The following is a 21761-nucleotide window of genomic DNA, read 5'->3' on the forward strand; positions in this document are numbered from 1 at the left end:
GCCTGTGAGCCAATGCCACAGATGTTAGAAAATTGAGACAAATGATGTGTGTAACAAATCTGAGTAGGTTGATGTGTATGATATTGGATATGATATAATGAGAGTGTGCATGATGTCTGTATAAGAGTAGGACTATAATGTGTGATGTCCAAATAAATAAGAACTCTGACAATTTGCATGTTTGAGTGTCTTGTGTGTAACATGTAGTGCATATAGCCTTAATCTCTTCATAATTGTAATCCATATCATATCACCGTCATTGTTGCATCATAATTACCATTAACATAATTGAAAAACACATCCCAGCATTTACATAGCCATTTACGTTTCACATGATCATGAAAGAGACCTTGCATTACTCTAGAGACGGCTTCACTACAATACAAATGTATTCCGTGCAATGTTACTATTCCCCAATGCCCCTATTCTGATATCTTCCCCTTGCTTGTTGTAAACATATATAAACGTGTAGACAAATACATAAAAAGGATAGACAAACAATAAACACATTAAATTATAAAACAGTTCTCGACAATAGAGAGAGGGAGAGAAGAAGAGAAAGAGAGTGAGAGAAGAGAGCGAGATCAGGTGTGTGTATAAGTCCATGTGTGTAAGCAAGCATGTAGTTGAGTATGTGTGTGTTCATATCCACTTCATAATGTTCAGATATTTTAATCAGTTCCCATACCTTCTTTTTTTCCCGCAATCCTGAAGTCCCTGTAGAATTTATGTTGTGGGGGTGCTTTGCTGCAGGAGGGACTGGTGCACTTCACAAAATTGATGGCATCATGAAGTAGGGAAATTATGTGGATATATTGAAGCAACATCAAGACATCAGTCAGGAAATTAAAGCTTGGTCACAAATGGGTCTTCCAAATGGACAATGGCCAAAGCATACTTCCAAAGTTGTGGCAAAATGGCTTAACAACAACAAAGTCAAGGTATTGGAGTGGCCATCACAAAGCCCTGACCTCAATCCCATAGAAAATTTGTGGGCAGAACAGAAAAAGTGTGTGCGAGCAAGGAGGCCTACAAACCTGACTCAGTTACACCAGCTCTGTCAGGAGGAATGGGCAAAATTTCACCCAACTTATTGTGGAAGGCTACCCGAAATGTTTGACCCAAGTTAAACAATTTAAAGGCAATGCTACCAAATACTAATTGAGTGTATGTACACTTCTCACCCACTGGGAATGTGATGAAATAAATAAAAGTTGAAATAAATAATTCTCTCTACTATTATTCTGACATTTCACATTCTGAAAATAAAGTGGTGATACTAACTGACCTAAGACAGAATTTTTACAAGGATTAAATGTCAGGAATGGAAAAAATTAAGAGACCACTACAAAATGATCAGTTTCTCTGGTTTTACTATTTATAGGTACGTATGTGTTTGGGTAAAATGAACATTTTTGTTTTATTCTATAAACTAGTGACAACATTTCACCCAAATTCCAAATTTCACTGTGGGTGCTAGACCTGGAGAGGCCTACAAGCCACAGAGTCTTGCACCCAATGTGAAATTTGGTGGAGGATCGGTGATGATCTGGGGGTGCTTCAGCAAGGATGGAATCGTGCAGATTTGTCTTTGTAAAGGACGCATGAATCAAGCCACGTACAAGGTTTTCCTGGAAGAAAACTTGCTTCCTTCTGCTCCGACAATGTTCCCCAACTCTGTGGATTGGTTTTTCTAGCAGGACAATGCTCCATGGCACACAGCCAGGTCAATCAAGGTGTGGATGGAGGACCACCAGATCAAGTCCCTGTCATGGCCAGCCCAATCTCCAGACCTGAACCCCATTGAAAACCTCTGGAATGTGATCAAGAGGAAGATGGATGGTCACAAGCCATCAAACAAAGCCGAGCTGCTTGAATTTGGAGTGGCATAAAGTTACCCAACATCAATGTGAAAGATTGGTGGAGAGCATGCCAAGATGCATGAAAGCTATGATTGGAATAAGCCTGTTTTTCACCAAATATTGATTTCTGAACTCTTTCTAAGTTAAAACGTTAGTATTGTGTTGTTTTGCATTATTCAAGGTCTAACACTGCATCTTTTTTGTTATTTTGACCAGTTATCATTTTCTGCAAATAAATGCTCTAAATTACAATTTAGGATTTTTTGAGAAATGTTGTCAGTAGTTTATAGTATAAAAAAAAACTTGTTAATTTTACCTAAACACATACCGATAAATAGTAAAACCAGAGTAACTGATCATTTTGCAGTGTCTCTTAATTTCTTTCAGAGCTGGCTGGCTGGCTGGCTGGCTGGCTGTGTGTGTGGGTGTGTACACAATGCATTTGGAAAGTATTCAGACACTTTACTTTTTATTAAATAGTTTTTTTCCTCATCAATCTATACACAATACACCATAATGACAAAGCAAAAACATTTATTAAACATAAAAAACTGAAATGTTACATTTACATAGGTTTTCAGATCCTTTACTCAGTACTTTGTTGAAGCACTTTTGGCAACGATTACAGCCTCGAGTCTTCTTGGGTATGACGCTACAAGCTTGGCACACCTGTATATGGGGAGTTTCTCCCATTCATCTCTGCAGATCCAATCAAGCTCTGTCAGGTTGGATGGGGAGCGTTGCTCCCCAGCTATTTTCAAGTCTCTCCAGAGTTGTTTGATCGGGTTCAAGTCCGGGCTCTGGCTGGGCCATTCAAGGACATTCAGAGACTTGTCCCAAAGCCTCTCTTGCCTTGTCTTGGCTGTGTGCTTAGGGTAGTTGTCCTGTTGGAATGTGAACCTTCGGCACAGTCTGAGGTTCTGAGCTCTCAAGAGCAGGTTTTCATCAAGGATCTCTCTGTACTTCTCTGTTCATCTTTCCCTCGATCCTGACTAGTCTCCCAGTCCTTGCTGCTGAAAAACATCCCCACAACATGATGATGCCACCACCATGCTTCACCTTAGGGATGGTGCGAGGTTTCCTCCAGACGTGACGCTTGGTATTCAGGCCAAAGTGTTCATTCAATCTTGGTTTCATCAGGCCAGAGAATCTTGTTCCTCATGGTCTGAGGACATTAGGTGCATTTTGGCATGTGCCTTTTAATGAGGAGTGGCTTCTGTCTGGCCACTTTACCATAAAGGCCTGATTGGTGGAGTGCTGCAGAGATGGTGTCCTCCTGGAAGGTTCTCCCATCTCCACAGAGGAACTCTGTAGCTCTGTCAGAGTGACCACTGGGTTCTTGGTCACCTCCTGACCAAGGCCCTTCTCCCCCACTTGCTCAGTTTGACCCGGCAGCCAGCCCTAGAATGATGGAGGCCACTGTGTTCTTGGGGACCTTCATTGCTGCAGACATTTTTTGGTACCCTTCCCCAGGTCTTTGCCCCGACACAACCCTGTCTCAGAGCTCTACGGACAATTCCTTCAACCTCATAGCTTGGTTTTTGCTCTGACATGCACTGTCAACTGTGGGAACTTATATGGACAGGTGTGTGTCCAATCAATTCCATTTACCATAGGTGGACTCCAAGTTGTAGAAACATCTCAAGGATGATCAATGGAAACAGAAAACACCTGAGCTCAATTTTGAGTCTCATAGCAAAGAATTCTCATGTAAATGAGATATGTTTTTTATTTCTAATAAATATGTAAACATTTCTAAAAACCTGTTGTTTTCACTTCGTCATTATTGTCTATTGTGTGTAGATTGATGAGGAATTATTACTTTATCCATTTTAGAATAAGGCTGCAACATAACAAAACATTTTTTTTATTTAAAAACTATTTTCTACATTGAAGAATAATAGTGAACCACACATGCAGAGATCATCCGTTCACCTACTCTGCATCTCACAAAGACACGTTGGTTGGAACCAAAAATCTCAAATTTGGACTTATCAGACCAAAAGGACAGATATCCACCGGTCTAATGTCCATTGCTCGTGTTTCTGGGTCCAAGCAAGTGTCTTGTTATTACTGGTGTCCTTTAGTAGTGGTTTCTTTGCAGCAATTCAGCCATGAAGGACTGATTCACAGTCTTCTCTGAACAGTTGATGTTGAGATGTGTCTGTTACTTGAACTCTGTGAAGCATTTATTTGGGCTGTTAATTCTTATGAACTTATCCTCTGCAGCAGTGGCAACTCTGGGTCTTCCTTTCCTGTGGCGGTCCTCGTGAGCCAGTTTCATCATAGCGCTTGATGGTTTTTGCGACTGCACTTGAAGAAACTTTCAAAATTCTTAAAAATGTTCGGATTGACTGACCTTCATGTCTTAAAGTAATGATGGACTGTCGTTTCTCTTTGCTTATTTGAGATGTTGTTGCCATAATATGGACTGGTCTTTTACCAAATAGGGCTATCTTCTGTATACCACCCCTACCTTGACACAACACAACTGATTCGCTCAAACGCATTAAGAAGGAAAGAAAGTCCACAAATGAACTTTTAACAATGCACACCTGTTCATTGAAATGCATTCCAGGTGACTACCTCATGAAGCTGGTTGAGAGAATGCCAAGCGTGTGTAAAGCTGTCATCGAGGCAGAGGGTGGCTACAAAATATTTTGATTTGTTTAAAACTTTATTTCTTGCTACATGATTCCATATGTGTTATTTAATAGTTTTGATGTCTTCACTATTATTCTACAATGTAGAAAATAGTTTTTCAAAAATTAAGAAAAACCTTGGAATGAGTAGGTGTGTCCAAACCTTTGACTGGTACTGTATATATTATATATATGATGGTGTTTATAGACATTATGGACAGTATATGAATAGAAAAGGTGTGTACAGCAGTCGATATAGAGGATGAGCCTTGACTAGAGTACAGTGTATATACTATACATATGAAGTGGGTAAAACAGTAGGTAAACATTATTAAAGTGAATTTTCAATGACTATGTACAGCAATCTCTAAGGTGCAGGGTTGAGTACCGGGTTGTAGCCGGCTAGTAACAGTAACTAAACTTCAGGACAGGTTACTGGGCGGAGGTCGTCTAGTGGTGACTCTTTAACAGTCTGATGGTCTGGAGATAGAAGCTGTTTATCAATCTAATTGTCTGGAGATAGAAGCTGTTTATCAGGCTGATGGTCTGGAGGTAGAAGCTGTTTATCAGTCTCTCGGTCACAGCTTTGATGCACCTGTATTGTCTTAGCCTTCTAGATGGTAGGGGTTGAACAGCCCTGTAGTTGCCGTACCAGGTGGTGATGAAGCTCGAATGGAAGTTTTAGAGGCACTGTTGCTCCTTCTTCACCGTACTCTCTGTGTGAATGGACCATTTCAGGTTGTTAGTGATGTCCACTGCGGCCACGTTGTCGTTGTGGATGAGGAGCGTGATCCCTCTGCTGTCTCCTGAAGTCCACGATCAGCTCCGTTTGGTTGACATTGAGGGAGAGGTTATTTTCCTGGCCCCACTTCGCCAGGGCCCTCTTCCCCTCCCTGTAGGCTGTGTCGTCGTAGTTGGTAATCAGACCTACTACTGTTGTGCCCTCTGCAAACTTGATGATTGAGTTAGAGACGTGCGTGGCACCCTTGTCGGCCCCCTGTGTTGAGGATCAGCAGGAAGTCCCGCCAGGAAGTCCAGGACCCAGTTGCAGAGCGCGGATTTCAGACCCAGCGTCCCTAGCTTAGAATTGAGCTTGGAGGGTACTATGGTGTTGAGGACTGAGCTGTAGTCGATGAAGAGCATTCCTTTTTTTTCTTTTTTTTTTTCTTTAACTAGGCAAGTCAGCTAAGAACAAATTCTTATTTACAATGACGACCTACACCGGCCAAACCCTAACCGGCCAATTGTGTGCCGCCCTATGGGACTCCCAATCACGGCTGGTTGTGATTCAGCCTGGGATCGAACCAGGGTGTGTACTGACACTTCTAGCGCTGACATGCAGTGCCTTAGACAGCTGCGTCACTCGGGAGCCGAGGAGGGGGTACAGCATTCTTGCATGGGTATTCCTCTTGTCCTGATGGGATAGGGCAGTGTGCAGTGGAGATTGTGTCATCTGTGGATCTGTTGGGGCTGTATGCAAATAGTAGTGGGTCTAGGGTAAGGTGGAGATGATATGATCCTTAATTAGCCTCTCAATGCACTTCATGTTGACAGAAGTGAGTGTTACGGGGCGATAGTCATTCAGTTCAGTTACCTTCGCTTTCTTGGGTACAGGAACAATGGTGGACATCTTGAAGCAAGTGGAGACAACAGACTGGGATAAGGGGGGGTTGAATATGTCTGTCAACACTCCAGCCACCTGGTCTGCACATGCTCTGAGGACACAGCTAGGGATGTATGTTAGCTAGCTAAGTTAGCCATGTTATCTCGACCTCGGGATACGATTTGAGAGCACTAGTTAATGGTTAGCTAGTAACTTGGCTGCATGCTAACAGTAAATTCAGTGGCTATCCAGCAGCTAGCCACACTAGAAAAACTACTCAATCAGCTTTCTGAATTGCCCTAGGGGCACCAAAACATAACATTTTAAGAACATTTTGAAGATTGTTCCACAAATAAGGTGCAAGAAAACTAAAAGCTGATTTACCTAACTGAGACCAAAGGAATTTCTAAAGTTAGCCATTCCTGAGACTGGGTGTGGTAACTCATACGTCTAAAGTTTACAGCGGGAGTTTTTGTAAAAGGGTTTTCTACATGAAACCATAGCAATGTAAACCTACACGACATCAAAGAGGGCCAACCAACTTTCTGGTTAAGAATGCAGTGATGAGTACTAAAACTGTATGGCACACCTATAATAGCACACCTGTAATCAAAGCACAGTGTCCTATGATAAACTGCATCTAACGACTTTAATGAAGTGGCAGCTACGTGTATATAGATAGGAACATCTACTGAAGAATCTGTTTTCTATTGTTTAGCGAGAGGCAGGATCCATTTCTATAGAAGAAGCCCCTTTTTATACTCAGCTTCTTAACTAACTCATCAATATGGTTTTTAAAAAGACAGCTTTTCATCTATCCAGATGCCCACATATTTGTAAGCAGGGACACGATCAGTATGGACACCATCCAAAGTAAATTATCAGACTTATTTTGATGCGCTCTAGAGAACAACATATACTTAGTTTTACCATCATTCAGTACTAATGTCAGGTCAATAAAGTTTTCTGTAATACACTGAAGGCAGAATGTAGTTCAGATAGAGAATAGTCAACGGTGGGGGCAATAGCATACACATACACATCAAGTGCAAGTGCAGGTTACCGGATTTAACACTGTAGATAGAAATTGGGGCAGTTTTACTGACACAGAAGGTGCCTCATCCTCGACTAAATTGCACTTTTAAACTGGACTAACTGAAATGGCATTTCTCAGACATGGTTTAAAATAGTCTGACTTGCCCAAGTCTGGATTTCAAAGGTCTGCCTTCCAGAAGGGCGATTAGAATTAATCTAGATCCAAGTGAAAGCTTAAATGAAACCTGTCCAGAGGAATGAAGGGGGCAGAGAGCTGCAGCAAAAATGTATCAAGTATATCACCCTGGCAATTTTTTTTCTCATCTATCTTAAGCAAGGCATCTAGCACGTCACAGGTAGTAAATTGTTGAAATGAAAACAAACAAAAAATGCTGACAGAGGTAAGAAGAGTCGATTGACTGACCAGAGTCAATTTAAACCACCGTTACTCTCAAATAAAAAGCCTGCCGAGATAAAATCATGATTAAAATAATCACTTATCCCGTTCTTCTCAGTTATGATGAGAGTCAGACTGAACTTGCTTAGGCAGCGAAGAAGGGGAATTGGTATGCTTCAGTGCATTTACTGTTTTCCAATGCGTTTTTGCCCTTTCGTGTGTTGATGAAAAGATAAATGAGCACCCACCTTTTGGCACTGTTTTGCATGCTACCCCACATGTGTGTATCTGCATCTATGAGCCTATTTGCTTTGCCTGCTGACTTGATCACATGATCGCTGAGTCACTGGGTTCTACTCATATCCTAGCAGCTGTAGAAGCTAGTGCGTGTTATTTCACAGCCACACTGATTCACGCAACGCCCCAGTGCGTCCCCTCCCACCTCCTGTCTCAGCGGGGAGCTAATGAAACTGTCCAATATGTGACAGGAGGGTGTTGTGGGAACATAAATATTGTTGCATTGGCCAAACCCCCAGGCTGTGGGGCTGTTACAGTACTCTCTCTTGTGTGCGTGTGTGTGTGCATGCGTGTGTAAGGAGGGAAAGAAAGGAATTGACTTGAGGGATGATTAAGAAGCTCCCCCTGGTGGCTCAATATGTTATTGTCTAGTGAAATGTGTGGCATATACAGTTGAAGTCGTGAGTTTACATACACCTTAGCTAAACACATTTAAACATTTAATCCTAGTAAAAATTCCCTGTCTAGATCAGTTAAGATCACCACTTCATTTTAAGAATGCGAAATGTCAGAATCATAGTAGAGAGAATTATTTATTTCAGCTTTTATTTCTTTCATCACATTCCCAGTGGGTCAGAAGTTTACATACACTCAATGAGTATTTGATAGATTTGCCTTTAAATTGTTTAACTTAGGTCAAACGTTTTGGGTAGCCTTCCACAAGCTTCCCACAATAAGTTGGGTAAATTTGGCCCATTCCTCCGGACAGAGCTGGTGTAACTGAGTCAGGTTTGTAGGCCTCCTTGCTTGCACACGCATTTTAATTTCTGCCCATAAATGTTCCATGGGATTGAGGTCAGGGCTTTGTGATGGCCACTCCAATACCTTGATTTTGTTGTCCTTAAGCCATTTTGTCACAACTTTGGAAGTATGCTTAAAGTCATTGTCCATTTGGAAGACCCATTTGCGACCAAGCTTTAACTTCCTGACTGAGGTCTTGAGATGTTGCTTCAATATATCCCCATAATTTCCCTACCTCATGATGCCATCTATTTTGCGAAGTGCACCAGTCCCTCCTGCAGCAAAGCACCCCCACAACATGATGCTGCCACCCCCGTGCTTCACAGTTGGGATGGTGTCTTCAGATTGCAAGCCTCCCCTTTTTTCCTCAAAACGTAACAATGGTCGTTATGGCCAAACAGTTCTATTTTTGTTTCATCAGACCAGAGGACATTTCTCCAAAAAGTACGATCTTTGCAGTTGCAAACCGTAGTCTGGCTTTTTTTTGCCGGTTTTGGAGCAGTGGCTTCTTCCTTGCTGAGCAGCCTTTCAGGTTATGTCGATATAGGACTCGTTTTACCGTGGCTATAGATATTTTTGTACCCGTATCCTCCAGCATCTTCACAAGGTCCTTTGCTGTTGTTCTGGGATTGATCTGCACTTTTCGCAGTAAAGTACGTTCATCTCTAGGAGACAGAACGCATCTCCTTCCTGAGCGGTATGACGGCTGCGTGGTCCCATGGTGTTTATACTTGCGTACTATTGTTTGTACAGATGAACGTGGTACCTTCAGGCATTTGAAAATTGCTCCCAAGGATGAACCAGACATGTGGAGGTCTACAATGTTTTTTCTGAGGTCTTGGCCGTTTTTTCCCATGATGTCAAGCAAAGAGGCACTAAGTTTGAAGGTAGGCCTTGAAATACATCCACAGGTACACCTCCAATTGACACAAATGATGTCAATTAGCTTATCAGAAGCTTCTATCGCCATGACATCATTTTCTGGAATGTTCCAAGCTGTTTAAAGGCACAGTCAACTTAGTGTATGTAAACTTTTGACCCACTGGAATTGTGATACAGTGAATTATAAGTGAAATAATCTGTCTGTAAACAATTGTTGGAAAAATTACTTGTGTCGTGCACAAAGTAGATGTCCTAACTGACTTGCCAAAACTATAGTTTGTTATTAACAAGAAATTTGTGGTGTGGTTGAAAAACGAGTTTTCATGGCTCCAATTTAAGTGTATGTAAACTTCCGACTTCAACTGCAGCCTAAAACTATCCTTGTCTCAGATATGTTTGTCCAATCAATGTTTGTCATGATGAAGGCCAAAGTGGTTTGCAAGACAGCACAAACAGATCTGTGACTAGAATAATGTTAAACTGGTTCTGCCTCTTGGACATGCACTGGTCATGTTTCAATTCATTTGAGGGACTGATATGCATCTAGCATTTCATAGGTGGCATAGCAGCTTGGTTTTGTAGATTCTTTCATCTCTATCTAACCTTTTAACCTATACACTGACCGATGGTAAGTCTGTGTCCATCCTCAATTTGACTGAATACGGTGTGAGCTCTGTGTGGGATATGTGTGTGTGTGTGAGTGCATGTGTTGGGAGTGTGTCATTTCCCCCGTTCACCTTTTTCTCAGTTTCAATTCTCAATTGACCCATTGTTTTTTAGTATGAATCATTCTCTACCACCTGAGTGCTTACTGGAATATTTCTCAATCTTTGTTGTCCTCAATGCATCCTATACGCACTCATTGAAACAGTAGAGACAGGGAGGAGACACTGAACACACTAACATGTGGGCCCTGAGCCACTCTGGGGACATTCATTGTGACTCACAATCCTCACAGTAGCCTACCGGGTGTTGTAAGTAGATGCAATGTTTGAACACATATATTATAAAGTCAGAAAGACCAACCATGGAAGGGCCTCCCCAGGGGAACATGTACTTACAATGGCTTACAACATCCAGTAGGCTACTGTGAGGAGTCACAATGAATGTCCCCAGAGTGGCTCAGGGTCCACATATACATTATGAATACCCTACTGTTTATATATACATATATATATATATATATATATATATATATATATATATATATATATATATTGCGACAGACCAAGGGGTTGGGTCAGACACGGACAGAGTAGGATTAGCTCAGTTTCAAAGGTGTTTATTAAAATAATATTTCAAAAGAAAAGAATAGGTCTCCCCATGAGACCCTCTCCGGGATACCGTCTTCTGGGCTCCGGGTCTTGCAGTATCCTGTGGGGATCAAAAACTGAACTCACTCCTGTTACCTCTGCAACCGTCCCTAACTATAGAGGAGTCCTTTCTTCCCCCACTCTCTCCCCTGTGTGCTGCCCTTCTGGCAGCTTTATGGGACTTGTTCAGCTGGTGAGCAATCAGCCCTTGATTACTCACCAACTCCCAATCAGCCCCAATTAGTCCTGGCCGGAGTGCCCGTCGAGGCCTGGCACGTCCAGCAGATGGAGCCAACACCTCGTGATGTATACTCCGTCTGTCACCAGGCCTCGACGAGTCTCCCCCTGGTGGCTGTACACCACAAAATATATGCATAGAAATGTCAATACAACGTGAACCCTTATGCTGGAGAAGAAGGTTGACGTTTTACGTGTCCCCAACCAATTGTGTTTTTTTGTTTGCAACTTATTTTTTAAACTTATTTTGTACATAATGTTGCCGCTACCGTCTCTTATGACCAAAAATAACTTCTGGACATCAGGACTACGATTACTCATCACAGACTAGCCGAATCCTTTTTTTCCTTTAATGAGTCTGACAAGCCCAGTGTGAATGATATACTCACTTCGCGGGAACAAGCGCCCAAGGGCGGGCTGCCTTCTGAGAATTCGTAGGCGACCCCCACTTCCTTCCATTCTGCTAGCAAACGTGCGATCTTTGGAAAATAAAATGGATGACCTACACGGAAGACTAAACTTCCAACGGGACATTCAAAACTGTTATATCTTATGCTTCACGGAGTTGTGGCTGAACGATGACATTATCAACATACAGCTGGCTGGTTATACACTGTACCAGCAGGATAGAACAGCGGCATCTGGTAAGACAAGGGGCAGCGGACTATGTATTTTTGTAAATAACAGTTGGTGCACAATATCTAAGGAAGTCTCAAGCTATTGCTCGCCTGAGGTAGAGTATGTCATGATAAGCTGTAGACCACACAATCTACCGAGAGAGTTTTGATCTCTATTTTTCATAGCTGTTTTACATACCACCACAGACTGAGGCTGGCACTTAGACCGCATTGAATGAGCTGTATTCCGCCATAAGCCAACAAGAAAATGCTCACCCAGTGGCGCTGCTCCTAGTAGCTCCTAGGGACTTTAATGCAGGGAAACTTAAATCCATTTTACAAAAAGTCCTAGCAGCATGCTAAATGTGCAACAAGAGGGGGAAATAAATTCCACCTTTACTCCACACACAGAGACACATACATACAAAGCTCTCCCTTCAAATCTGACCATGATTTTTTCCTCCGGATTACTGCTAACAAGCAAAAGTTAAGGCAGGAAGCACCAGTGACTCGATCAACAAAAAAGTGGTCAGATGAAGCAGATGCTAAGCTACAGGACTGTTTTGCTAGCACAGACTTGAATATGTTCCGGGATTCCTCCGATGGCATTGAGGAGTACACCACATCAGTCATTGGCTTCATCAATAAGTGCATTGATGACGTTGTCCCCACAGTGACTGCACGTGCATACCCCAACCAGAAACCATGGATTACAGATAACATCCGCACTGAGCTAAAGAAGTCCCGCTATGCCCTCCGACGAACCATCAAACAGGCAAAGTGTCAATACAGGACTAAGATTGAATCGTACTACACCGGCTCTGATGCTCATCGGATGTGGCAGAGCTTGCAAACCATTACAGACTACAAAGAGAAGCACAGCCGAGAGATGCCCAGTGACACAAGCATACCAGTCGAGCTAAACTACTTCTATGCTCGCTTCGAGGCAAATAACACTGAAACATGCATGAGAACACCAGCTGTTCCGAAAGACTGTGTGATCACGCTCTCCGCAACTGATGTGAGTAAGACCTTCAAACAGGTCAACATTCACAAGGCCGCAGGGCCAGATGTATTACCAGGATATGTACTGCGAGCATGCGCTGACCAACTGTCAAGTGTCTTCACTGACATTTTCAAACTCTCCCTGTCCGAGTCTGTAATACCAACATGTTTCAAGCAGACCACCATAGCCCCTGTTCCCAAGAACACTAAGGTAACCTGCCTAAATGACTACCGACCCGTAGCTCTCACGTCTGTGGCCATTAAGTGCTTTGAAAGGCTGGTCATGGCTCACATCAACACCATTATCCCAGAAACCCTAGACCCACTCCAATTTGCATTCCGCCCCAACAGATCCACAGATGATGCAATCCCTATTGCGCTCAACACTGCCCTTTCCCACCTGGACAAAAGGAACACCTATGTGAGAATGATATTCATTGACTACAGCTCAGCATTCAACACCATAGTGCCCTCAAACCTCATCAATAAGCTAAGGACCCTGGGACTAAACACCTCCCTCTGCAACTGGATCCGGGACTTCCGGACAGGCCACCCCCAGGTGGTAAGGGTAGGTAACAACACATCAACTGAGCTGATCCTCAACACAAGGGCCCCTCAGGGGTGCGTGCTCAGTCCCCTCCTGTACTCCCTGTTCACTCATGACTGCACAGCCAGGCACGGATCCATCATTACGTTTGCCGATGACACAACAGTGGTAGGCCTGATCAACGACAACAATGAGATTGACCTCCTCCCTATAGGCTGAGACCTGGCTGTATGGTGCCAGGACAACAACCCCTCCCCCAACGTGATCAAGACAAAGGAGATGATTGTGGACTACGGGAAAAAGAGGACAGAGCACGCCCCCATTCTCATCGTCAGGGCTGCAGTGGAGCAGGTTGAGAGCTTCAAGTGTCCTTGGTGTCCACATCACCAACAAACTAACATGGTCCAAGCAAGCCAAGACAGTTGTGAAGAGGGCACAACAAAACCCATTCCCCCTCAGGGGACTGAATAGATTTAGCATGGGTCCTCCTCCGATCCTTAAAGGGTTCTACAGCTGCACCATCAAGAGCATCCTGACTGGTTGCATCACTGCCTGGTATGGCATCTGCTCAGCCTCTGACCGCAAGGCACTACAGAGGGTAGTGCGAATGGTCCAGTACATCATTGTGGCTAAGCTTCCTGCCACCCAGGACCTCTATACCAGGCAGTCAGAGGAAGGCCCTAAAAATTGTCAAAGACTCCAGCCAACCTAGTCATAGACTGTTTTCTCTGCCACTGCACGGCAAGCGGTACCGAAGCGCCAAGTCTGGGTCCAAGTGGCTTCTATACAGCTTCTACCCCCAAGCCATAAGACTCCTGAACACCTAATCAAATGGCTACCCAGACTATTTCCATTGCCCCCCCTCCCCCTCCTCTTTTACACCGCTGCCGCTCTCTGTTGTTATCATCCTATGCATAATCACTTTAATAAACTCTACCTGTACATATTACCTCAACTGGTGCCCCGCACATTGACTCTTCACCGGTAGCCCCCTGTATATAGTCTTGCTATTGTTATTTTACTGCTGCTCTTTAATTACTTGTTACTTTTATTTATTATTCTTATCTGTATTTTTTTAAACTGCATTGTTGGTCAAGGGCTCGTGAGTAAGCATTTCACTGTAAGGTCTACACCTGTTGTATTCGGCGCATGTGACTAATACAATTTGATTTGATTTTTAATTGAAGTTACAGAACAGAGTAGCGGTGTTCTATAGTACACTGTATTACTTCTACAACTAATATAAAGGACAGGACATGAGATGGGAGTAGAAACTAACGTGGGCATTGTTTAATGCATTTCACAGAACAATACATTCCAAGCATTCCAATGTACATACGCATGCGGGTCGTTACCGGTGCCCTAAAGAACATCAATACACAACAAGTGTAGACTAGAACTTATTTTCTACTCCCAATATAATGTAAGCAAGACCCATTGTGTCCTAATCCAAGCAACTCCAAAGCCATGCGTTCTAATCTAAACAAGGTGTCACACGATGAGGAATGAAGACTGTACTCCAACAGAAGCCGTCATTGCTATTACTCCTTAATTTGATGATTATAGCTCATCTGATTACATCAGTCACACCTCATTAATCTGTACCAGGAACGATTGTGCATCTGATCTTGCCAATTAATCCAAGGAAAGACACATTTTTATTAAAGCTAATATCTACTGTACCTTTGGAAGTCCTCTGCCTTATACACTTACATATGCATGCTGTAGGTAGGCAGAGTTTTGGAGATGGAGGATGAAGTTATGTTTCTGTATCTCTAACATAAAGGGGATTTTCTCTGATTACAGCTATTTGCTAATAATCCCAAGTGACCTGCAAGCTTACTATAACTCCCCAGTTATTGTAAAGGTATAATCCTCAGAGTGGAGACAATTTGGTTATTGTCTTAAAAGGAATTGGAGGTGAGGGAAAGTAGGTATGCTATGTGAGGTGGTCGCTTGGGCAACCTCATTAGGATGGAAAACACAGGAAGCAAAAGGTCAAAGGTCATCGACCAGATGTTTACAGGTCATTCTAGTGTCGGAAACGTTCAGTTTCCTGTTTTTCATGTTAAATATTAAGGCCGGCATTCATTGATTAGTGTGTTGGAGTTCCAATTCAATTAGCCAAGGGATTGATGATTATATGAGAAGTTTACTCAGGTGTACTAGCCCTGGAATAGATGAAATACAATGAACAGCCAGGGGGGTCCCCCAGGAATGGTTTGAGTAATGCTAATATAATAGGATAGTACTGTATGTATTATTTGAGTGTGTTGACATAACTATTATTTTGGTTACAATTTACAGCCAAGGTTACAAACTTTTTCAAATTTTCAGGCATCACCACGGTCCTGACCATGACCACGTTAAGCATCAGCGCGCGCCACTCCCTCCCCAAAGTCTCCTACGCCACCGCCATGGACTGGTTCATTGCCGTGTGCTTCGCCTTTGTCTTCTCCGCTCTCATAGAGTTCGCTGCCGTCAACTACTTCACCAATGCAGAGATGGAGAGACTGAAAAGGAAGCCGCCAAAATGCCCGCCGGCGCCCCAAACAACCCCAGTGAAAGTGAAGGATATGGAGGAAGTTCTGCAGGTGTGTTAAGACCTATCCTCAATCCCTATACCCTTTCCCACGTCAGAGACTGAAGTATGCACTTGTTCATTCCCCTTCGTTAATTTGTATGCTGATCATCAAATGGAGATTCATTGCAAGTCTCAAAATTGGATAAATGGACTTACTAAAATATAATACAGTAATACAGTAAACTGAAGGTTACTTTAGCATTGATAATTTATCATGTTTGGAGGGTCTCTTTTCCTGGCTCTCTCCCTTTGTGCCTCTCTTGTTCTCTTTGTACCTCTCTTTCTCTTTGTACCCCTCTCTGCCAGCCTTCTCTCCCACTCTCTCCGTGATATCACGAGCTAGAAACATTCAATTCCTGAAGGCCAAATAGGAATAGTAAATGATGAATACATGTTAAGTTTGTCCCATTTAGAGTACAGCTGCACAACTGTCTGCTTAGATCAATGCACGCCATTTGTAATCCAGCGCAGAGGCTTAGCAATATTATCTAAAAAAAATAGAAAATTGAAATATGCTCTGAACGTCCTACATTTGTTTGCTTTCTCATCATTTAAAAAATGAATCTTCAGCTTGAAGATAAATGTGTTTTGAAGACCCGTGTTGTAGAATAGTCGACCCATTTTCATTTGTTATCTACATTTACAATGTGATGCAAGCATGTTTGCAAGAGCCATTTTGGTATTACCAAAAAAATGAACGGCTCCGACAAAGTTTTGGGTTTTTGCTCGTCATACTGCGTACAGCATGTTCTCATGAAAGGGTATTTGTACAGAATCGCGTATAATGGGGGTTGATCAAACATGTTTACATTGAATTCATTACTCCATGCATTTGCATTCTACTGCAGTATGAACACAATCCTTCAGTTAAGGGGAAATGACATGCTAACTATCTCATGTCACAGTCCAACTGTTGATTGATGGCTGATACTGACTGGGAAAAAGCCATACATTCCCCCTGTATGTCCCGATGACTGCTTAAAGTGTGCCCTGTGGATCTCAAATCTTTGTGCGGAGTAATCGCGCCTGAATGCAGTTTTAGTGACAACTGCACATCAATGGATTAGCAGGTTGCCACAGCAACACTGCTGGGGCACATCTGTACAAGTTTCAGAAGCCCTGGCGCCGGGAGATAACTCTGTTCCTACAAAGCTGTGGCTCCAGCCCCGCACGGCTAACAGTGGGCAAATCAGCTCGGCATTAGGGCCCGCGATGTGTATTGATGTGGCTCAGATTTATCTAAAACCTTTTACCTCCCAGCCATAGTGATGTCAAACCTAGCCTAGTGTCCACAGCACTGCGTCTCACATCTCTCAGACAGTAAAGCAATACGCTTAGCCAGTTAGCACATTCCGGTAGGGGAATTATCACCGGTGAGGCTACAGTGCAGCATCTCCCTCTTCTGGGGCTGAAACCTATGCTAGCTCTCAGGAGATAAGCTCTTTTGATGTTTTACTGTACTGCCATGCCGCCCCATGGAACAGTACTTTGTGACATAAGCTTGTGTGAAATGAGTGAAAACCTACACAAATAACGTCTGGGAGCTGGGCTATTCTACCACGCAGTGCAGTATGTATGCAGACTAAAGAGTGTCGGCGGTATAAAGTAGGCCAGTCATATTCAGGCACATAGGAAAGGCTTAGAAACAGTGGTGCCTGACTGTTAACATGGTATAGCTCTGCATAGTTGATATTTCTCAGCTCAGTACAATTGTCATATTGTACCTTATCACAAAGAAACAAGGACAAATGGTCACATTTGAATTCAAATTGCTCCACTTCAAGGGACTTGCCTGTTGTTGCACATGAGTGAACTATGTGCACAATTCATTCACATCACTGCAGTTTTGGGTTGATGGTTATTTTTCCCTCTCCACAGCATAACCCTGACACCAATGGTAACCTGCGGAAACGGATGAACTATATGTCCCAGCAAGATGGCCAGAAAGCCGAGTCAAACAGCACAGCAGCGGCAAGAGGGGTAACCAGGAAACAACCCCAGTCTGGCCAATCATCTTCATCCAAAGGGGCAACTGGCGGCGCCATCATCCTACCACACTCCAGCCCTGGCCCCGCCAGCCAGCCCAACACTTCCTCCTTGACCCTGTCTGCCATGAACACGCCCCTGGCTCCACCCACAACTGAAAAAGCAATGACAATACTAGCCAATCAGAGCCAGCCCACTGCTGACTCCTCGCTCCGGGACCTTCTAGGACCCAGACTGGAGCACATTCAGCTGATGGGCAAAAATGAACCCAAGCAGTTGCCATGCTCCCAGCCGACCACCGCCAGTATGGGTGGGACCAGTAAAATCGACAAGTATGCCCGCATCCTGTTCCCGGTGTCCTTTGGCGCATTCAACATGGTGTACTGGGTGGTTTACTTGTCAAAAGATACCATGGAGGCCAAATTTAGAGGCCAAATCTAGTTTCTAGCTTCTCTTGGGGTCATTTTGGGAATCCTTTTCTACAAAATGTAAAATGACAGGAGAAAAATAGCTTTGGAGACATGAGAGATTAAATAATTTTCAACTAACAAGGAAACCGAATATGCTGGACAAGAGCCTCTAAAGATTACACCCAGGAATACTAATCTCTGCACATCTGTTTGTTTAATTTCCGAGAGGTCATCTGAGAATGAGCATGGTAAAAAAATAAAAAATAATTTAAAAAAAATGTCTGATTCCAACAAATATCACAACTATGGCCATATCCAATATGCAATACAGTAACGGTGTGTAACGGTTTGATGGATTGGTTAGTTGTCTTAATGTTAGTGAGTACAGTAACACCTGATCTTTGCATAAACAGTTAATAGGTCCCTCTAGTCTTGGCAGGCATTGCTCCAATGACAAAGGATAAGGACAATATCACTGAAGACGAGCTGGACACACAAGGTGTCAAGCATATGAACAAGAAGATTTTGGGTGTACTTTCTCCCTTATTGATGACCAGAAGTAAATGACTGGGTATGTTGTCATTTGTTCTGGTATCAAAAGTAGATACACTTTTGTCCACTCAAGTCTAATTTGCGCTCCCAAGTCTGTGCAGCAAACCTCGACCAAGCTTTGTTAAATAGCATAGAATGAGGATACCAAATACCATAGGTGCTGGCCTATTTACTTCACTCAGTACCCTACAAACAACATTTCCAGGGGGTAATGTTCATCTAAGCCCCATTAGTTCCCTCCAAAAACATTCTAGGAAGTCTTTGTTTGAACGGTCAACTATGAAATTAGCGTTTTTATTTTTTTTACATGGTCAGTTTCTGGAACATTGTGTACTAATGTATTCAATCAATATTCTTCATTCATGTTAACTTACAAAGGAACATATTGTAGGAACCCTTTGGTTTGGGAACGTTTCCTCTTAGTTCGGGAGTGTTTATTTGTGAGCAAATGTGGGGCCTGATTCATACGGTTTTGTCCGCTACCTGTTATTGTTATTGTGCATCATGTGTGCAGAGGAAGAGTCATTTCCCATAACCAAATTGATACTATTAATGTAGAATGCCGTGCACTACCATGAGTCCATCGGGACACGCCCAGAAATTCTGTTGGTTACCCACTGGGCACACGACGTCATTTCAACATGGAAATGTTGGTAGTATTTGGTTGAGACGTTGATCAATAAGATTTCAACCTTTATTCACCCACTCAAAACGAAAGCTATGAGTTTGTTGAATTCCCAATGTGTTATCACTATGCTTTTAAAATCATCTAAAAGCACAACCAAATTCCAATGGGAAAAACAATGTCGGATTTTTGATTTAGTTGTCATCTAAATGTGTTATTAGTGCACTTTCAGCCATTTAAAAAGCAGAACAAAGTTCAAATGGAAATACAATGGTAGAACTTCATGTGTTATCACTGTGCTTCATCTAATAGCAGAACCAAATGACCTGGGTTGCAGTTGAGATGACATTAAAAGTACATGATGCTGGTTGAGATTCTGCACAGATTATTATAGCAATTGTGAAGATCTCCACAGACCAGCGACCTTTGCATGCTGTATTGAACATGCACACTTTCTATGATTACAGAAGACATTTAGTAACAGTAACCTCAAAGTGGCCATGGATGTGTTACTCATATTAGGTTAAATAAATACTGTTACATTAGTTTGTAAGATAGCCTTAACTTCATGCTATTTACTGTATTACAAAAGTCATGTTGAATTGTGTTTGTGTCACCAAATATCAACATTTAAAGGAGATGTTCTGTATCCAATGATTGGAAAGTTTCATCTGAGCCACTGGCTTAATCCGATTCTTTAAGTTTTGGTTGTGATGGAGGTATATAAAATGATTCATTTGTAGACAAACTAGAATTAAAGCCAGTCTGTCAGTGGCAGACAACTATCCAAGCAGAAAATACATCTCCTTCAAATGTTAATATTTGGTTGTGTTGAATACCAAACACAACTCAATATCCAGCTCATCTAAAAATGAATAATTTGTTACAGTGAGGGGGAAAAGTATTTGATCCACTGCTGATTTTCTTTGCCCACTGACAAAGAAATTATCAGTCAGAATTTTAATGGTAGGTTTATTTGAACAATGAGAGACAGAATAACAACAAAAAAATCCTGAAAAACACATGTCAAATGTTAGAAATTTATTTGCATTTTAATGAGGGAAATACGTATTTGACCCCTCTGCAAAACATGACTTAGTACTTGGTGGCAAAACCCTTGTTGGCAATACCAGAGGTCAGACATTTATTGTACTTGGCCACCAGGTTTGCACACATCTCAGGAGGTATTTTGTCCCACTCCTCTTTGCAGATCTTCTCCAAGTCATTAAGGTTTCGAGGCTGACGTTTGGCAACTCGAACCTTCAGCTCCCTCCACAGATTTTCTATGGGATTAAGGTCTGGAGACTGTCTAGGCCACTCCAGGACCTTAATGTGCTTCTTCTTGAGCCACTCCTTTGTTGCCTTGGCTGTGTTTTTGGGGTCATTGTCATGCTGGAATACCCATTCACGACCCATTTTCAATGCCCTGGCTGAGGGAAGGAGGTTCTCACCCAAGATTTGACGGTACATGGCCCCGTCCATCGTCCCTTTGATGCGGTGAAGTTGTCCTGTCCCCTTAGCAGAAAAACACCCCCAAAGCATAATGTTTCCACCTCCATGTTTGACGGTGGGGATGGCGTTCTTGGGGTCATAGGCAGCATTCCTCCTCCTCCAAACACGGCGAGTTGAGTTGATGCCAAAGAGCTCCATTTGGGTCTCATCTGACCACAACACTTTCACCCAATTGCCCTCTGAATCATTCAGATGTTCATTGGCAAAATTCAGAGGGGCATGTATATGTGCTTTCTTGAGCAGGGGGACATTGCGGGCGCTGCAGGATTTCAGTCCTTCACGGCATAGTGTGTTACCAATTGTTTTCTTGGTGACTGGTCCCAGCTGCCTTGAGATCATTGACAAGATACTCCCATGTAGTTCTGGGCTGATTCCTCACCGTTCTCATGATCATTGCAACTCCACAAGGTGAGATCTTGCATGGAGCCCCAGGCCGAGGGAGATTGACAGTTATTTTGTGTTTGTTCCATTTGCGAATAATCGCACCAACTGTTGTCACCTTCTCACCATGCTGCTTGTCGATGGTCTTGTAGCCCATTACAGCCTTGTGTAGGTCTACAATCTTGTCCCTGACATCCTTGGAGAGCTCTTTGGTCTTGGCCATGGTAGAGAGTTTGGAATCTGATTGATTGATTGCTTCTGTGGACAGGTGTCTTTTATACAGGTAACAAGTTGAGATTAGGAGCACTCCCTTTAAGAGTGTGCTCCTAATCTCAGCTCGTTACCTGTATAAAAGACACCTGGGAGCCAGAAATCTTTCTGATTGAGAGGGGGTCAAATACTTATTTCCCTCATTAAAATGCAAATCAATTTCTAACATTTTTTACATGCGTTTTTCTGGATTTTTTTGTTGTTATTCTGTCTCTCACTGTTCAAATAAACCTACCATTAAAATGATAGACTGATGGGGATCA

At 42.7% G+C, this 21761-nt stretch overlaps 1 protein-coding gene across 1 annotated transcript in view; it reads left to right on the plus strand.

Annotated features, from left to right (window-relative positions):
* LOC109905979 (gamma-aminobutyric acid receptor subunit alpha-6-like) overlaps nucleotides 1–19319 on the plus strand; it is a 31764-nt gene extending 12445 nt beyond the window's left edge. The window contains exons 8-9 of the mRNA XM_020503614.2: nucleotides 15516–15772; nucleotides 17641–19319. Of these exons, the coding sequence (XP_020359203.1) occupies nucleotides 15516–15772; nucleotides 17641–18189 (806 nt within the window). The 3' untranslated portion in view covers nucleotides 18190–19319. The remainder of the gene's footprint in view (nucleotides 1–15515; nucleotides 15773–17640) is intronic.
* The last annotated feature ends 2442 nt before the right edge of the window (nucleotides 19320–21761 follow it).

The sequence above is a fragment of the Oncorhynchus kisutch genome, linkage group LG15 (genome assembly GCF_002021735.2).
Source record: "Oncorhynchus kisutch isolate 150728-3 linkage group LG15, Okis_V2, whole genome shotgun sequence".
NCBI lineage: Eukaryota > Metazoa > Chordata > Actinopteri > Salmoniformes > Salmonidae > Oncorhynchus > Oncorhynchus kisutch.